Source organism: Melanerpes formicivorus, unplaced genomic scaffold (genome assembly GCF_026170545.1).
Source record: "Melanerpes formicivorus ecotype bairdi unplaced genomic scaffold, bMelFor1.0.p_v2 SCAF_25, whole genome shotgun sequence".
Taxonomy (NCBI): domain Eukaryota; kingdom Metazoa; phylum Chordata; class Aves; order Piciformes; family Picidae; genus Melanerpes; species Melanerpes formicivorus.
The window spans coordinates 8,922,215-8,941,071 of NW_027142377.1; the positions used below are offsets into that span (position 1 = coordinate 8,922,215).

At 48.1% G+C, this 18,857-nt stretch overlaps 1 protein-coding gene across 4 annotated transcripts in view; it reads left to right on the top strand.

Moving 5' to 3' along the window:
* Positions 1-1,952: 1,952 nt before the first annotated feature.
* The window catches only part of BCL11A (BCL11 transcription factor A), a 71,908-nt gene continuing 55,003 nt past the window's right edge, over positions 1,953-18,857 (top strand). For 3 of the 4 annotated variants that reach the window (XM_068153258.1, XM_068153256.1, XM_068153255.1), the window contains exons 1-2: positions 1,953-2,914; positions 8,484-8,813. In XM_068153258.1, the coding sequence (XP_068009359.1) occupies positions 2,860-2,914; positions 8,484-8,813 (385 nt within the window). In that variant the 5' untranslated portion in view covers positions 1,953-2,859. The remainder of the gene's footprint in view (positions 2,915-8,483; positions 8,814-18,857) is intronic. The other variant, XM_068153257.1, reaches the window with a different exon arrangement.

An 18,857-nucleotide genomic window follows, 5' to 3' on the forward strand; every position in this document is an offset into this window, starting at 1 on the left:
CACGTCCACGACTGCTCGTTAAACATCCTTGTTCCTTTCTCCTAAAAATACAATAAAATACAAACCCACCTGCGTTATTAATCTGTGGTTATGCCATGTTAAAAATGTCTTCTGACTCCTTTTCTTTCTTGAGGTTTGTTATCTATCGCATGACAATGAAGCGGTGGAAGAGGGGGATATACGCGGGGGGGTGGGGTGGGGATGCATAGCACTACTGCGATCAAATGCCAATATTAATAATTATCCAGACAGGATGAAATACAGGTTTTAAAGCTGCGAGTTCCCTTTTAATTCGAGGCGTTTTACGGTGCTGGAATTAAGGGTACGCTAACAGTAGGAACATCCTCACTGCCATTCATGAACGCATCTGTAAAATTAGCTCCTCACTGTATGTTTGAAGATGCGGTATGGGAAGTCACTTCTGGAATCTCAAACACGGTACGACGATAAAACAGATGTAGTTGTAACTAAGTGCTTAATTTGCGATGATTTTGTGAAGAAAATCAGTGAAACGTTGCCTGTTATATATTGGGGATTGCCACAGACAGATTCTGATACAGGTTGGCACAACTGCCTAATGAATTGTTATTCAGGGGACTGTTAACTGTGAACTGCATAACCTTTCCGGGCTAATAAAGTCATTACTTTTTACACTGGAGCCACCCTGAAAAGCTTTATACGTGCTATTAGATATAAATAAAATTCCGTATCTGTATCTCCGGTACACCCATCTGCCTGTTTCTATACGTTTCATACAGGAACATATGTACGCCTGGTTACGGCAGGCATCCCTTAAAGGCAAAACCCAGGCGCAGTTGCATCGTCACCTGCGGCTAGGTACCCCCCGTAAAGTCACGTAGGACGGAGACTACCTTCCACATGCCCTCCTGGTAGCCCTGGGGGCTGCGGTGACAGCCACGACTGGGCTCGCATGCGGCAGGAGAACGGCGGGGCCGGCGGGCGCGGGCGGAGCCGGGGCAGGGGGTGTGGGCGAGCTGCTGGCGGGAAGCTGAAACGGTTCCACGCGGGAGCCAGTCGCTCTGGGCTGACAGCCCCGGCTGGGCTGGGCTCGCCTCGCCAACATGTCCCAGCCAAGCCCCGTCCACCATTGAGCCTCGGTCCCCTGCCGAGTCCCTCTCCCCGCCCGCCCTTCTATGTTCCCACGGCAGTGTCCAGGCGATCGCAGCTCGTCGAGTTCCAATCTTTCTTACAAGCGGCGAGCAACTCCCGGTCCCCCCCGGTCTCCCGTCCGACTCTCTCCTCCTGCCGGGCCACTGTCCCTCCGCCTCTGTCCTGGGCACTGTTCTCATTCCCCCCTCGCATTCCTTTTGCAGCCACATTTTGCTCCAAAATGCCCCTTCGCCTCCGGTGCTTACTCCTTACTGCAACCTGATCCCTCCCGGTGCCGGCAGCCTCTGCGTCTCTCCGAGTGTTTGGGGCGAAGTTGCAGCCGCTTGTTGCAGCCGCATCCTCCCAACTCCAGTCACTTCTCGGTGCCTCCCGCGCCCCGTCTCTCCCCCCTCCACGCCCTCCCCTAGTGCCAGCCCTCCGCCGGCAGCCCCGCGTTTCGCTTTCGTTAAGAGTCTGTCGCTGCAGCGAGGGCTCGGAGTTCCGCCGGCAGAGAGTGTCCAGACTGGTGGGCGAGAGAAGCCTACGGAGAAAGCTGCGCGATCCCGCCGGCCTTCTCTCCCCTCCACCCCGCCCCGCGGCTTCTTCTGTGCTTTGCCGCTTTCCCGATCGCCAAACTCCGCTCGCTTCTCCCCCCGCGGCGAGAACAGCAGCTCAGCGGCGGGGCAAGGCCGAAGTTTCCCTCTGGTGCCCGCCGCCATCCTCACCACCCACCCGGGGCTGCCGCCGCCGTCCTCAGGGGACGGGCCGCAGCTCCCGGGAGGAGGGGACTCGGCGGCTTCGAGGCGGGGGGGACACATACCAGTGGGGAAGCCGGGAGCCATGTGCCCCCCCCCCCCCCCCCCCGCCTGCTTTTTGGGTGGTCTCCGGTCCTACCTGGCGTCCCCCATCTCTCCCACCTCCCGGCAACATCCCGGGGCTCGCGTGCCCCGCAGCCCCCCCTGCCCGGCTTTTGCTGCTTCATTGATGTATTTGCTTTTGCACGGGGGTGTGCGTGCGTATGCCGCCGCTGCTCGCTTTCTCCCTCTCTCTTCCCTCCCTTTTTTCTCCCCGTGTGCGTGTTTAATTGCCTTCCCTCGCCCCTCTCTCCACTCCCCTCCCGCAGCCGCTCCTCCGCGGCCACTTGCGGGGCAGCAGCCGCCACCTCCGTCCCCGGCCCCATTCGGCAGCGTGCGCAGGGCGGCCGGTGCACCCCCTCCCGCCGCGCCCCCTCCCCTCTCCCCCCTGCGATCACTGTCCATTGGCTTGTCCTGCTCTCTTTTTCATGTCCAGCCCCTGATGAGTGTCCATTGGTGTTGCCTTCGCCTTCCCTCCTCCCCTCTCCCCGGCTTGCCCTGCCCATGTTTTGTATGTCTCTGTCCATCCAGGCTCCTGACGTTCAAGTTCGCAGGGACGTCACGTCCGCACTTGAACTTGCAGCTCAGGGGGGCTTTTGCCATTTTTTTTCATCTCTCTCTCTCCTTCTCTCTCCCTCTCTCTCTCTCTCTCTCCCTCTCTCTCTTTTTTTTTCCCTTGAAAAAAAAAAAAAAAAAAAAAAAAAAAAAAAAAAAAAAGCCATGACTGCTATCCCACAATTCATCTTCCCTGCGCCATCTTTGTATTATTTCTAATTTATTTTGGATGTCAAAAGACATTGATGAAGATATTTTCTCTGGAGTCTCCTTCCTCTCTAACCCGTCTCTCCCGATGTGAACCGAGCGACTCACAAGCCACCGAAGCCACCAACCCACCATGTCGCGCCGCAAGCAAGGCAAACCCCAGCACTTAAGCAAACGGGAATTTTCACGTAAGTAACCCGGAGAGCGATTTATTTAATTTCCCTTTCACGGTTTAATTTTTAATTCGAGTGAGAACGAGGAAAAAAAAAGGGGGGGAGAGAGGGGGAGAAAGAAAAAAGTAAGAACGAGTCGGGGAAAAAAGATGAACTCATCCATTTCGGGATTCTCAGCATTCCGGTTAATTTCTCCCTCTCTAATTTAATCACCTTGATCACTTTTCTTCTTTTTTTCTCTTGCCCTGTGCTCTTGCCCTGCCCCGCTGCGCTCCTTTCTCCCCGCTCCTCCCGCTTTCCCCGCTCTTTGGCGGCAAGCGCGGCGGATTTCGCCCCGGTACTGGCGGCCAGTCGCTCCGCGCGGGCTCGGTGCGGGGCTACCGCGGGTCAGAATCGACCGAAAGTGTAAAGAAATTCCAATGGGAGCGGCGGTATGGATACCGGACACCTTGATCGGGAGGGCGGGAGCTGCGGGCGAGGAGAGCGAGGAGAAAGTCCAGCGCTTGCAGCCCATCCGCTGCCGGCAGGCTCGCCCCGTCGCCCCGCGGCCACCCTCCTAAGGAGGGGGAGCCGAACTGAGCCGCCTCCCTTTTGTTCCCGCCGCGGGGTTGCGGGGTGGCCGTCCCCGGGCCGGCATCGTGCAGGGTTCCGCCGCCGCGACCTCGCCCCGCCGCTGCTCCGACTCGGGGCTGGCTGGGGCGGGGGGCGGCAACCGGGAGGCGAGGCAGCCGAGCTGAGCCGTGCCGGGAGGGATTCCCTCCTCGCCTTCGCTTCGCGTCCTCCCGCTTGCTTACTATTTTTTGGAAGATTTTCAAAAAAAAAAAAAAAAAAAAAAAAAAAAGTGGAAGTGGATTTTGATTGGGAAAAATCTCGTGTCTGAATGTTTACAAGCACCGCGTGTGCGGGGAGCCTCCTGCCAACAAACACAGGCGAGCCTAGAGCCCGAGCTGAGCACGCACACGCTCACACACACTCGCACCCGCTAACGGCCCCTGTTCTCACCCTCCGCATTGCAACCCCAAACCAAATCCGGTGTACCCGGCAGGAAAAAAAAAAAGAAAAAAGAAAAGAAGAAGAAGGCAGCTAAACCTCCGATCCCCCACCATGCATCGTTCGCAACAAAAACTCCTCGGCTACCTCCCTCTCTCCAGCCGCCTGCACACACACCAGGGCTAGATGCAAGATAAGCGGGAGCGCTCTTTGCACAACAAAAGGCAACTCGAGCTGGAAACGTTTGGGGCTAGGGGGGGTGGGAAAGAAGGGATAAAAACCCCAAACCAAAACACAACAACAAAGCCCCTTTTCCTCTGGGTGAACTGGGGGGGGAAGGGGAAATGCATGTTTCTCGCTTCTTTTAACTCCCCCCACTTTTTGTCCCCGTCCCCCCCCTTACTCCCTGGGTTTTGTTCCCAGGGATGTCAGATAAAATCCAGGACTATTTCTGCCTGCTAGAAATCCCTATCTGTTTGTAAAACCACCTCAAACTTTACGTTGTTATTTCTGGCCCCCCACGGCTGCACAGACGTTTCCAGCCAGGTTCGCACATGGAGCACCCCTGAGCGAAACGCTGCCGGCCAGGGAGCTCTGCCTTGCCAAAGTTTTCCCTAAAACCCGGAGTGGGAGACCGAAGGACTCACTCCTTCAGCCTCCCCAACCCGCCAGTTTTGCCCTCTTTCGCCTCCACTTCTCAGGGATTTCCCTCCTCCCCCCCCCCCCCCCCCCCCCCTTCCTTCTCCTTTCTTTGAATTGCATGTTAGGGTGGGGGTTACGATTTCATGGCGTGTGCAACACCCCCCTCCCCCCCCTCCCACTACCCTCCCCCAAATGGTCTACGAGGGGTGGGCTTTCCCGAGTGGGGAAAAGACATCACGGAGAGGGGGGAGTCTGCGAGTCGTCCCCGGGGGCAGAGGAGACGAGCGAGATCCCCCCGCAGAGACACCCGCGGCCCGGCGCAGTTTCCGCACATGTGGGGCGGGAGTGGCGGCGGCCGGGACTGTCCCGTGGAAATGGGGGTGTGTGTGTCTGTGTATGTGCGTGTGTGGCTCCCTTCGGCGAGAGTTGTGCCGGCGATGAAGATGGGAAAGGGGGAGGTGTGGGTGGGTTGGGAGAAGCAGGGAGGAGAGGGAGGCCGAGCTGGGGGAGCCGAGCTGCGGGGGGATGCCGGTGCGGTGGAAGGTCCGCCTGCCCGATTCGGTCGCTAGGAGGCACAGCGAGATCAAACAAGGACCGGGCAGCCCCGCGAACTTGAACCTGGCCAGTTCCTGTGCTGCCTCCCGGCCCGCGGCGGGAGGGGGGAGGGCGCCCAGTTCCCTCCACCCCCACCCCCTTCTTCTTTGTTCTTAATTTTGCGCGGAGTTTGCTTGCTCCGGGAGGCAGCGAGTGATGCTCTTATCTACCGTCTCCCGGGTTCCCTCCACTCCCAAAACCTGTTGGTACCCACTGTATCCCCAAGTTTTATCCCCTTTCCACTATCCCAGGACATAAACTTGGCATTAAACAGCCTCTTTTCCATCCTTCTCACGACACGGCGAAGGGAAGTGCCCCGGCAGTGCATCTGCGCTGCCGGGGCATTTCCCTTCGCCGTGCCGTGGCATCCCACCTCCCCTCCCCATCACCCCCCGTACCTCCTTTCTCTCCAAAATCCGTCCCGCTTTTTGCCAGACAGACGGTGCGGTTGTTTGGGTGACTGAGAAGGGGGGCGGGGGGGGGGGGGGGGGGGAGTAGGAGGGCAAAGAAAAGACATGTTGGTGTAAGGGCAATTTGCATGAAAAATAGGGACGGATGATTAGGGACCCAGGCAGGGAATTTTGATTGCCCCAGAATTAAAACGCGTATTCTGCAGATCAGTAGCAAGACCAGGTGATTTGTATTTTTGTTGTTTTCTTTATAAAGCCAGTGTTTTGGATACTGCTTTAAAAGTAGCAGGAATTATAACTCCTTTTTTTTTCTCTCTGGTTCTGCCTCTGTCAGGAGCCAAATGTTTTGCAGTGAACACGGTGCCAGATGTATTTCATACATTAGTATGTAATTCTTGTTAATTAGCAATAATTTACATTAAGAGCATAGAAAATGTTGAGGTTACAGGTTTTATATCTGTACATTTGATCGTCTTGTTATTTTCAAGAACTTTGCCTCCTATAAAATTAATTAGGTGAAATGTGGAGGTGTAATCAGCAACCTCTGAATTACCACTTCGTTTCCTGGTTTGGACTGTAAATCAGCCCAGCTAGTAAAGACTTTAGCAAATTCTATTTTTGTTTAGCGCTTTTTTAGAACTGTTTGGTGTGGAAGCAGCAGCTTACCTTCTCCTGCTTAATAATACTGACAGTGTCAGAGAGAAATCAGGCCGCGGGAAAACATTGTAATTGAGGAATGATTATGCAGAGCTCCGCACTTAAGCCACTTGTAAAGGGAATACGGGTTATTTTGTGTCTTTTGCGGCCGAGAGTTCGGGAGCTAGAAGTTGGCTTTGCAAAATACCTTTGTCTGTGGTGTGCAGTGAGCTACTGGTGGAATTAGCCCTGTCGTAACTTACTTCCTCGGTCTGAACGCAGAGGAATGGCTGGGGAGAAGGAATGCCATGCCCAGCAATCCCGCAGAAACACACTGCTCCGTTTTCAGATTCCCGAGGAGTGTGGAACGCACATTGTTTGGCTTATCTAGTCGGTCTGCAAGTTCAGAAGAAAACCCCACCGATTAAGACATTGTTTTTATTAATCGGAATGTAACCTTCATATTCCTGTGGTTGACCTTACGTTAAATTAGAAGTAGTACCAGAGGCAAGAAATGATGGGCTGGATCCCTGTGTCCTAGTTGGAGCTGAGGTACGGTGAGGTAGTGTGCTCTTTTGATATTATTTTACCCAGCACAACTGGGAGCTACTCTAGATCTTCCTCCTCAATATGCAGCCTGGGTAGGGTTGAAATAAATTTAACCTGAGTTCACTGGATTTTTGCACTTTATCAGAATCAGTTCCAATATTGTGCAGTCAAATTAAAATCTATTTTTTGATTCTCTGTGGCTTTAAGTTCATTAAATGTGAAATTGGCAGCCAGCTAAAGAAGGTCAGAGTGATTAACTGTTTAGGAGTTATCTTCTCTCCCACTACGTTACCTGGCAGTGTTTTGAGGTGGGTTGTATTTGTTAGTACCCTTTCCTGCTCGCTGCTGTTAGCCTGGGCGTTGTATTGTGCAGAGAGAGGAATACCAGCACGCTGTTGGTATTTGTATTTTTTTTTTCCCTCTTGTGAAAGGCAGTAGTGATGGAGGCTGCGCACAGATTAACAAGGTATTTCTCTGCAAACTTAGCAACAAAACCAAAAACAACAACAACAAAAAACGGCTGCAAGACAAGAGAGCCACATCTGCCTTGTTAGAGCATCTACTGATGATTCTGTGAGCAGAAATAGCCTCATAATGAAGCTTTTTGGAGCTCATTCAGGAAATTTGTCAACATTGATAACATTAGGCAAGGTATTTTCAGTTTAAAGAAGGCACTTCTCACTGCTACGAGAAAATGTGGCAGTTGCTTGGCCATGCTGATTTTTAGGTGCTGAGGGCCACCGGTGCCAACACATTTAGGCATTCCTTTATTTCAGGGAAAAATGAAAAAATGACTGATTGCCTGGTTTCCTTAAGTACTAAAAATATCCCATCTAGATAATATCTCGGGGTGGACTCCATCATGAATTTGCTATTTGTTTGAATCCCAAGGAGTAGATGAAAAGTCAGAAGTGCCTCCCCTCGCCCCGCAGGCATTTCTGCTGCACTTGCTTTTTATCATTTTGGATTCTGCCTTTCATTAGTGTATTTGCCCCATGCCCTCTCTCCCCTAAAAGAGCTCCTATCTTTTGAGTTTTTAAATTGGAAACTGAACACAGGCTGAGGGGCACAGTGACACAAATACATATGTATACATGTGCACGTGCATTATAAAGCTGTATGTGCCCTGTGTGTCGCTGCCTGGGTGTGGGTGGCCATGTGGTCTGGGTCTCCCTTTCTTGCATGGCCTGTGTAGGGAATGTGCAGTATCTATATGTTGAAACACCTTTTGTCTGCACCCGTGTAGTTAAGCCTTCTGAATTTCAGAAAGTAGGTCTCGCTGGTGGAAAATACACACCCATGAGTGTGTGAGAGAGCGTGTGCACTGCATTTAGCCTTGAATTCATATACATGAGTAGTGCCTCTGGCAGTAAAACACTATTCACTTCTCTTTGTAGTACCACAAGAGTTCTGCAGTGTATTCTCCCAACCTATTCATTTAATTTTAGCGCCAAATCATTCAGTCAAGTCAGAAATTTGTCCTCATTTAGGAGCACGGAGAGGGTTGCAGTGCTCGCTTTCTGAGTTCTGTATGCTACAGCTGCTTCTGCAGAAGAACCTCTTCCCTGTAACTGATGAATTCATCTCCTCGCTGCCGTGCTAATAGCCGTGTTGCATGGGTTTAGTTGGGGCGGAACAGGCAGATGTTGTGAGTGGGGTGTAATATTCATGAAGGGGGGGATCTGCGTGTTCCTCTACCCCCCTGTGCCCAGTGCCTTTCCCTGAGAGCTCTAATGATTCTCCTTTTGTTTCTCAAACTGCAGCCGAACCTCTTGAAGCCATTCTCACTGATGAGGAACCTGAACATGGCACATTGGGAGCTCCAGAAGGGGACCATGACCTCCTCACTTGTGGCCAGTGTCAGATGAACTTCCCGTTGGGGGACATTCTTATTTTTATTGAGCACAAACGGAAACAATGCAATGGCAGTCTCTGCTTAGAGAAGGCTGTGGATAAGCCACCTTCACCCTCACCAAGTGAGCTGAAAAAAGCATCCAATCCTGTGGAGGTTGGCATCCAGGTTACGCCAGAAGATGACGATTGTTTATCAACGTCATCTAGAGGAATTTGCCCTAAACAGGAACATATAGCAGGTAAATTCAAGGAGAAGTGTTTGCGAGTGTATTTCTGTTTCAGTTGCAACATAGCCTGTTCATAGTTCTAAACTGCCGTTGTCTGTCTGTCTTCTGCTCACTGTGACTGCCGACATGTTAGATACCCTGCCTTTGGTTAGGGAGCACAGGACTGATGTTTCCTAGTGCCTGTGCAGAGGCAGGATCAACAGGCACGTGCCGTGCCAGCCAGTATTTCTAACGGTATTGTTTGAGGCTGCTCTTGTGATTTGCCTGTATTGTAGTCACTGTTTCCCAGTGTCTCGCCTGCTGTAGCACTGCAGGAGGAGATTTCATAGCCTGCCGAGTGATACAGCAAGGAGCTCGTGAGTCTTTGGCAAAGTCAGGGGTGAAAGAGTTAACTGAGCATCAGCGAGCCTTGGTTCCATATTGGCTGTCAGCGTATGGACTGTAATTAAACACAGCCCCATGGCAAAGTGACACCACCGACCTTGACTTTAAGATGCCATTTTCGACTGGCCAGGCCAGAGTAGAGAGGGCAGTTGCTGAAGCGCACAGACATGCTTATTCGAAAAGTTTAAGGGCATGTTGGAAATTTCAAAAGGTTGGTTTGACAGGAAAGGCCGCTCTCTGCAGCCTGCCTCCTCAGCCAAATGATAAATGCTTCGCTGTGCTCTCTCTTGTCTCTGATGTGGTTTTGACAGATGTATCTTGATTTTGTTTGCGGTTTACATAACCACATGTCAGCCGTACAAATGTCCAAGGCATAGTTCTGTTTTTTTGCAACAAACAATATGAAATGTAGGGTTCTTTTACAGAAAAACCCCAACTTCCATTTCTTAGCATAATTACTTTTTTTTTTGTTGTTGTTGTTAAGCCAGTAAGCCGTTCACTGGGCAGATATTTTCACAAATGAGATTAAAAAAAAAAGAGTGAGAGAAAATCCCAGAGCCCTGGGAGTGTAAGAAGGCATGCTCTGCTTTTAAAATCCTGCTAGTAAACAAAAGTACTACCCATTTGCAACAGGCGTTGCAAATCACTTCAAACGGCTCCAATACTGCCAGTCAAAAAAGGCGAGACGGCAGCCTATCAATGCCAATAAAATGCCTGAACTGGTTTCAGAACCCCCTCTCCCAGCGATGTCTGGGCTGTGGCGCTGCTGATACCTCTCTTTGGGGAGCCCACAGGACCGCTCTGCATTGTCAGAGGCACAGTACATCATCACATGATGTGCTGGAGCTTGTCTTGGGCTTGCTTTGGCCACAAAGTTAAACCATAATAGGGCAGTAGGAGCTGGGAGGTTCAGCTCAATCCTCCTGCAGCCCCTCTGGCCTCCACACTGGCCAGTAAATCAACGCTGGAGAGCTGTAGTTCAGAAGGCTTCGCGGTGGCTGCAAATAAGTATCAGTGCACGCATGTGTTTCTGTCCACATACATGTATGCAAAACCATCTGCGTACACTCGCGTAGCTTGTGAACAAATATATCCTGTTTCTGCAGAGTTTGGGTATTATTTTTAATGCATGTATATATGTATGTTTAAGAGGAAAAGGAGGCTCAGCTGCTGGTTCGCTGTGTTTTAAGCAAGGCTTTAAAATCCTGCTAATCTCACATACTGCACTTCCCAGCCACAGATGTTAAAGACTTTTTTATGTTTTTTCCCAGAGTGGTAGAGGGCAGTGCCCATTTCCATGTGCTGCCCGCAGCCTGATGGAAAAGGAGCAGAAGCATAGGCATGATTAATGAATCAGGAGCCTGGCGGAAGGGATTTGTAGTCTTCTGAGCTCTGGAGCCATACTAAATCACCAAATATGGAGGAGCTGTGGCGTGATGTAACGCTGTATTTACGTACAGTGCCGCTCTGTTGAAAAGACAAAACACAGTATCTGTCAAGCAAGAATTAAACCCGCTCTCTGCGCTGTTGTCCCAAGTAGGTCCCTTGGCTGAAGGGATGGCCACACCGGGTCTTCACAAGGGAAACTCCTCAGCTGAGGGTCTTGCTCTGCCACTCATTTGGTGCAGGTGATGTGAAGTGAGCAGGATTTGGCCTTGTGTGATGTCATGAGGATTCTAATACAGTACAGACTTCGGTTTTAACTGACTTAACATAGTTCAGGGAGAAGAGGGCAAGGAGTGTGAAGAGGTGCACATGGCCAGGGGCTTGATTCTGTGCGCTCTAAGGTGTCTGTTCTTCCTCTGCAGTGGGCCCAACTAGCAGCAGCTGTGTTACCGTGCAGGGGGGAGGTCTGTGATGCACGTGTTGTTGTGATCAGCAAAGATCGAGTTGTGGCATCTCCTGCCCCAAGTTTTCTGCACGGTAGTGCTCAGCTGAGCCTGTGGATGAGAGGTCCAAGAGCTCAGGTCTTCTCCTGCACCTGTCCTTGATTGGGATGAAGTTGAGGGGCACTGGGGTCCCCCAGTTGTTCCCACTGGTGGGAACTAGGCTTTGGGAGAGGTGTGGAGCACCAGGAGTTACAGGGTCTTGGCAATGCTCCTCCCTTTTGTGTTTTCACCTCTGCTTTCATTTGTGTGAGCTGACCTCCCTTGTATCATAAAGAAGCATGGCTGTAGCTGGAGTGACCCATTGCTTGTAGCCAGAAGTTTGTGGGGTCTGTCAGTAAAATTCCCAGTGAGGGTCTTAGAGGGAGCTGTGTTCAGTTTCTGGAAGGCCCCTGCAGTGAACCTTCTGGCATTTTTTATCAGATTTGTGTACAAGAATAAAAAATCCAAAAAGACAGGAGTGCGTAATGGAGAAAGAGTAAAAAACAGGATTGGGGCTGATTTCAGAGCAATATGCAGGAGCTGAGGGAGCTGATTCTGTCTGGTAAGAGACCAGAAAGTGTCTGTTCGGTGCACTATGAAAATGTCCTCAGTTAGTTGTTAGGCTGAAGGAGGTATTACAGGTTAGCTCTGGACACAGAGGTGCTGTAGTTTAGCCCTAGGTACTGGATGTGCTCTGTCTGCAGTTCTGGACCCTGTAAGTTGGTGTGTTTCAGTAAAAGATCATCTGAAAATAAGTAATGGTTAAGGATCAAAAACTAAAGATGAGGAAGGAAGCTGTGAGTCAGTCAAATGCAGGGAGAAATGATGTCTATTTTAACTGTCGATAGGCTGCTCTCTGTCCTCACCATTTTTCCAGAGACAGGGATGATTCTGAGAGCTTGTGTGTGTGCAACCTGTGCAGTAGTTGTGAGATCCTCTGAGGCGCAGGCATGCATACCTGTCTCTTCCATGTGGGTGTCTGACTGTGACTTGCTATAAAAATTTTGAGTGATGCTGATCCAGTGCCGGAGCTGAAATGTCATAAATTTAGCTGAAAATTAATAGGATGTGTTGTGTGGGTCCAATGAGACAGCTTTCATCAATATGTATGTCAAAGCCTTACCACCAGATACCGGCAGCCCGTGATTTGCAGTGAGTGCTACAGCAGGGCTTTACTTATCCGCTCTCATATTTTACAATAGGAGGAAATATTAACTGAAGTATCTGGAGATCAGGGAATGTAAAATTGCTGGTCATTTATTGAAAAGGCTGAAGAAATATTTATCAGTTGCCGGTGTCGGGTTTTAGCAGTTTGTTTGTTGAATGTATAAATCCGAGGGAATTAATGAAAGATTGGGTTTTTTGAGTGAGGAAGGATCTTAAATGTTACTTGGATTCAGTTGGTAGGATCACTTTTGAGTGCTGCTGCATATTACCCTTTACAATGCCGAATGTGTATCTGCAGATGCTGTATTTACTGTACAAAAAGGGGAGGAGGAGTGGACGTCATTTTTACTGCTCGAATCCTTTATTCTCAATCTGCTTGTGGCATTCAAATAAAATACATGAGAAAATAACGTCGAAAAATCCTCTCTGGCAGTAGTGAGGGGAAGGTGGACATGATTTGGTGCTAAATTTTTGCACCAAGTACATTTGATTATTGCAGTTCTCAGGAGGTAATGTCTTGGAGTAGTCATTACACCACAGATATTTTCTTGGGCGATTATTCATAGTTGCCATTATAATTCTGTAGGTTTTATATTGCAATTCCTTATCATTTTGTTTTGTTGTGGAGACAAAAAACTATTGATGCCTACCTTAACTAGTTAGCATTGACGCTTAAAGAAAAAGGTGAAAAAAGGGTGTATGGGAAGATTTTGAAGTCAAATTCTGTTTACATTCCCCATACAAAGGAAAGAGAGCACAGATTGGGGAAAACAGTCACAGGCAGGAAAATAGTGAGAGTGATACTCCAAGGCTCCCACTCCTGCGATTCGGAACCCTGAGTACAATATATATTTGTAAGTAAGACAGATAAAGGTTGTGAACCAGCAGCTTGCTGTTTTGTCAAAGTACAATGTCAGAGAAACTCTTTCTAAGACAAATTGTAAATAGAAGTGTCACGATGATTGCATGATTGAGCTCTAGAAGTGTCTTGCAATTGTTGGCATTGTCAGAAGACTTTTGAAAGCTTAATTAAAGGCGGTGGCCTGTATGGCTGTGAAATCTACTTCTTGAAGGGGGGGAAATGTGAAAAATATAGGGGATCAAAAAGTTGCTCCACTGCTACTTGTGTTGGGATACAGGGGAGAGTCAGTAGTTCCTCTGCTTTCCCTCTTGCCTTTTATAAATAATATTTTTTTGAGAAGCAAGCCCATGACACTAACATCATCCTATGTACAAAGTAAAGGTTGTGTTAGTTTTCCCATTCCCTGCTGTTAACGGACCGCTCGTGTAAAAATGGCTCTTTCTTGGAAACAAATATGAATTCACTTGAAGCACAGAAGCAGGGTAGAAGGTTTTCCTGTGCCTTGTCATGATTCTTCCTGGGGGGCATGAGGGTGTTGTGGCGCCATGAATCCTTCTGGTCTGTTGTTTCCTGCAAGTCAAATCTGATATACAGGTGTACAGGCTCGGAAGTACATTTTGCATTCTTTCTCCTACTGTATGGGACTTGTAATTGTGGAACTCACCACGGGCAGAAGCATCGCTGAATCCACAATGCTTGTGGTCATTGAAGAGGCAGCCTGGCATGTGTTAAACTTTGTGTAGATCTGCAAAGGTGCACATTAGCATCGTATGGCCAAAGCTTTGAAAATAATGTCTGGAATAAGCGTAAGGCTATGCACAGCAAGTCCAAACAATGAATACTGGGTGATGGAAACTGAGGCAGGAAGTAAATTAAACACTTTCTAATTAGCCCAGTGGGAGAAAGAAAGTCTTCTCTAAACATTGCCATAATTTGGTAATGCCTCTTCTTAAGAGAAGGAGGCCTTTTAATGTTGCCCATTTTGTGTGTGCAACCCTCAGCCCATGAGTTCTTTGCTGTTTCCTTCTAGTAATAAAGGCCATTAAAGAGCCTTGCAAGGTAGTGGGCAGGCATGGGGAGTTCAGCCTCTAGTTTGCCTGCGCTCATCCTTACTACAAATTTTTTTTGTTTTAAATTCCCTCTAGCTGCAGTTTGTTTTTATATCCAATAGTACCAGCTTTGAAAGATAAAAGGTGTTTAGCATCAGGCTGGACATGGCCTGGCACGTTGCCACTTGGTTTTCTTTCTTTTTTTTTTTAATCTAATTTCTGAGGATCTCTCCTTACCTTTCTGCTTGTTAGGAGTTTTGTCTGATTGTGGTGCTGGTGGTCTCACGAGTCCAGGGAGGTCATCTTCTCAGCCTGGCAGGCATTAGAATGCAGCTTCTATCCATCTGGGCTCTACCTCACGCGTCAGCACAAGTTCATAAAATGCACCGAGCTCATACATTGTAATGCATTAAGTCCTAAATATGTGTCCATACTGGTGACATGGCTCTAAAATTGTCCACTGGTTGTGGGAGGGTTTTTTATTCCCTTTTTATTTTTTTGCCCTCCCATGGCTAATGAACCTATTTTCTTACTTGGTACAAATACAGTAGCTCCAGCCTGCCTTCTGGTAATGTTGGGCATGGCAGTGGTATCAGTGGTAGTTGACAGTAGTATGTAGATTGATTTTCAAAATACCAGGCACATTAGTGGACCCATAAACTGCCCGAGCACTTGGGATGGTATTTCATTTCATAGTGAATTTCTGTGAAACTCAGTTCGATCTTTTGTATCACTGTTCTGAGTGTGCTTTGCCACACTGGACACAGACTGAACAGCCCCTGCCCTCTTAATGCTTGCAGGAGCTGGACTGGCACCTGCAGACCCTCACACACAGGCCGAGCAAGCGTTCACCTTTTTCAAACACTTCAGTGTTAATGCCAAACCAGTTTTGAAGCCCATAAACATCCTTTTTGTCTCCCTAGTCAGGTTTAGTATGCAGTGCATCCTGTATGGGGTTCAGTGAGTTTATTTCCCAACCTTTATTGACCAGCTGTACTTGCTGTGCATCTTTAAAATATCTCAGTGATATTTTTCACTCTTCTTCCACGTGGGCTGGTAATTTGGTGGCTGCTCCCCAGCTCATTCTTCATTCGGAGGTGGCATCTTCTCGGGTTGGCAAGGGAAAGGTTTGCGGTGTGGGGTGTGGTGAGGTCAGCCCCAGTCCCAGCAGGGAATTTGTGTTCTTCATTTGCCTTTACAATCGGAGCACAGCTACTGTACCTTGGAGCAGCTCTCAGGTGTGAGCTCAGATGGGCGCATGTAAATGTCCTGTCAGATGCAATGCAGGAATATTAATGTTTCTACCCAACCATGCTATAATAAAGCTGTTCGCAGCCAGCTTAATATGCAGCCGGGCTGGGGAATTGGATAAAACTTCGATAGCCTAGTGTGAATGACAGCGGTGGAAAAAAATATTCAGTGTGCCACAGTTTGCATTCTTGTTTGCCTTTGATCTAAAGCAAAATGAAAACATCCACTTGTTTCCCCTCCTTATTTTGTATAGGTGTTCTTCCTCTGCAAAATTGCCTAGTGAGTGGGGAAAGAAAACAAAGTATGGGGAGAATGCAAAATTATTTGAAGCACATTAGTGCCGGCTTGCTGGGGGTGTAATTTTTGCAAGTATTAACAGACATTTATATTTGGGATTGTTTGCTTTGCTTTTCATTCTTGCTTAATATCTGCGTGGAACAAAGAAAATATAGTTGCTACCAACAGGGGCTGAAGCCCACTTTTGCCCCCTCCAGGCTGCAGACACGTCTCAGGCTCTACATCCTTTTAACAGAGGTTTCGTATGCATCTTCTTCTGGTTTCAGACCTTCAGTTCCATCTAAAGGAGTCTGTTCTTCAGTGTGGCTCTAGAATATTTTTGATAATGTGCTCATTTAACTCAATCAACAGCCGTCAGGAGCGGCTGTAATAAATCCACACAATGCACAAAGGAAAATACATACGTTTCCTGAAACAAAACACTTGAAACAAATTTGCTGCCAAAAAAAGCTGCAGAATTCTGGGTTTCCAGACAGTGCAGCAAAGTGTTTCTTCTCTCTGCTCTCCCTGGAGACCTCTCCCTGCTGCGGTTCTGCTGGAACTTTTTACCTGAAACAGGTTGTTTTTCAAATCCCACTGCTTTCCCGATTTGGTGGGTGTGGAGCTCAGCTCAAGCATAGATTTTTGTGTTTTGCACTAAATAGCTAAGCCACCAAGACTGGAGCAAGAAGCAAAAACCAAATAACTGCATTACCGTCAAGGAAATGAGGCTTAATACCCCTGTGAAATAGCTGTTGAGGAGCAGTGCTTCAACCTTGCCCCTGCAGGTAGGCGTTGTCACTGTGCCGTTGAGGTCTGGAGCAGCTTCGAGGGTGCTGAACTGGCACTGGAATACGTGCAGTGGTGGAGGGAGACCTGGGGAGCAAGCTTTGGTCAGTCAAAACCAAGGGGTTTCTTCTTCCATCCTCCTCCTGCTTTGCTTAAGTGCTCAACAATTACACCTACAATTTGATCTTAGCTTCAGATAGAAAAACCTCTGCCTAAATAAACAATGCAATTGCTACTGAACAACAGGCTTAAAGAAACACCCTGCCTTCGGTGGTGCTGTTATTGTTGTTGTGGGTATTATTATTAGTAGTAGTAGTATTACTGCTATTACCATTAAAAAAATAAACACTCATTACAGTTCCTTGCTCTTGAGGAAGTAAGGAGTTGAATTTTCCATTAATTTCTGGCTTAATTGATTTAGCAAGCAGTGAAATATAAAATGGAAAAATAAAAATATCCCCCCCCACCCCTTCCCAAGTTCACAGCAATTAATTTGTCACCCGGCATTACTTTTCTACTCTTGGGTTTTTTTTGTTGTTGTTTTTGAATCTTGCATGAATCATCTGGGTTTGGTGAGTTTATTCTTTCTGGAGTAAGAGAACGTATCAGCAAAACCATCGTGCTTCAGCCAGGGCATTGCAAGCGTGTGGAGCATTTACTGTGTGAGGATAGCCAGGGCCTTCTCACTGTTTTCTCTGCTCTTTGTGCTGATTTTTGTGTTTAGGAAATAGTTGTTGTGCATAAGGAAAGAGTAGCTGAGAAGCCTTGTTCTCTAAAACACAGTGGGATGCATTTGGAAAAAAAAGAGTATTATCCCCCAGAAGATTATTTAGTGGTTGTATTATTTTGTAATAAACTATAAACTGTCCTGTGTTAAATTTGTGTTACGTTTAGAAAAAAAAAAAATCAATAATGAAAAATTAAATTCTGATAAAGATACTCTTGGATCTTTGAAAACAACTGCTGTCCTTTTAACTAAAACATTTGAGGAGCTTCAAAGAGTATGTATTTCTTCTGATCTTAGAGCTGTGTGACTGGTAGCAGGAAAAAAAAATCTTATTCTACATACAAGTGGATTGCTTAACAAGTCAGCACAGACACATACTTGTTTGTACAATAGAGATAAAAATTCCTGTATAAAAATAATTCAGTTGCTGACAGCAGGCATTGTGCCTGGGCTGCCTCTTTTGTGCTGGCCCGGGGGTCAGGGACCACGGCTCCCACTTTCTGCGGGGGGGAAGCTGTCACAATCGCTGGAGCCTGGAAATAAGTTAATTGCTTTATTTTGAGGAATACTTGGAACCCACTGGTATGGTTTTAACATCCGTGTGCCATAACCAGAAGCAGCAAATGAAAGTGGGGGAACTGACTGGAAGGCAATGTGGGAGACGTGGCTCAGTGACCTGGTGGTAGTTGCTAAACTTTTGTTTTCCGTTGCGATTTATACTGTCACATCCCATAGTAGCCCTCCGTAAATAGAGCCCATGTGAAGTAATGTTGGTGTTGGGGGAAATTGCTCAAAGCCAAGGACTCGTGGCTGACACAGATGTTTGGTGGTGTGGCTATTGTGTGGCACCGGCTCTGTTCTGTCTAATAAATGTTAAAAATGTGGGGAGTTAGCACAGCCTCGAGCATTGTCTTTTTTGCTCTGCGGGGGCACAGGTAAGGGAAGCCGTGAGGTTGGGCAAGGCTGGGAAGGTGGAAATAGAAATTATTTGAACATTCATTCATCAGGGAGGCACAGCCTTCCTACCCTCACCTCTTCCCGTCCTCAGGGTCGCCGACAAAGCTGAGGCTCCTCTCCTCTGCACACCTCGGGCTGCTGCAGGAGGTGCTGACAGGATCAGGCCTTGATGGGGCTGGCTGAGAGCTGTGTGAAGTTTTTGAGTGACCGCTGGCGCTGAGCGATGCCCCCACAAACTCCTCTCCCTCTCTCCTCCTCGGCTTGGCTCCCTGGGAGCAAAGCAAATTTCTCTGTGACATGCTCTGGTGCGGAGATATTTTCATCCCTCCTGTTTTTTTTTAAATGCAGCAAGTTCCTAAAATTAATGCTGCTGCACTTTGATGAAAATAATGTTTTTATAATACATTTGCTGTTTACACGGAAGATGTGACTTCAGGGGAAAAAGGCTTTTTTGGAGGGTGGCGGAAATCTTGTTAATCTGCTCTCGGAGAGCGGCACACAATACTGCCTATGAGCAAGTCTGTGCTGCTTTTGATAAATTACCATGTTTAGAGATAGGCTTGGCTCTTAAGGGCTTAGTTTTCTGAACAAAGTCCATAACAATGTTTTCTGCCTCTGTTTGTCTCCAGCCCCTTTGGCTTGACTCGAAGCCCTGTGTTAGTTGAAGCTCGGTCTGCAAGATATAACAATTTTGCATTAAAAAAATAAGGAAATCACAGGAAGAAA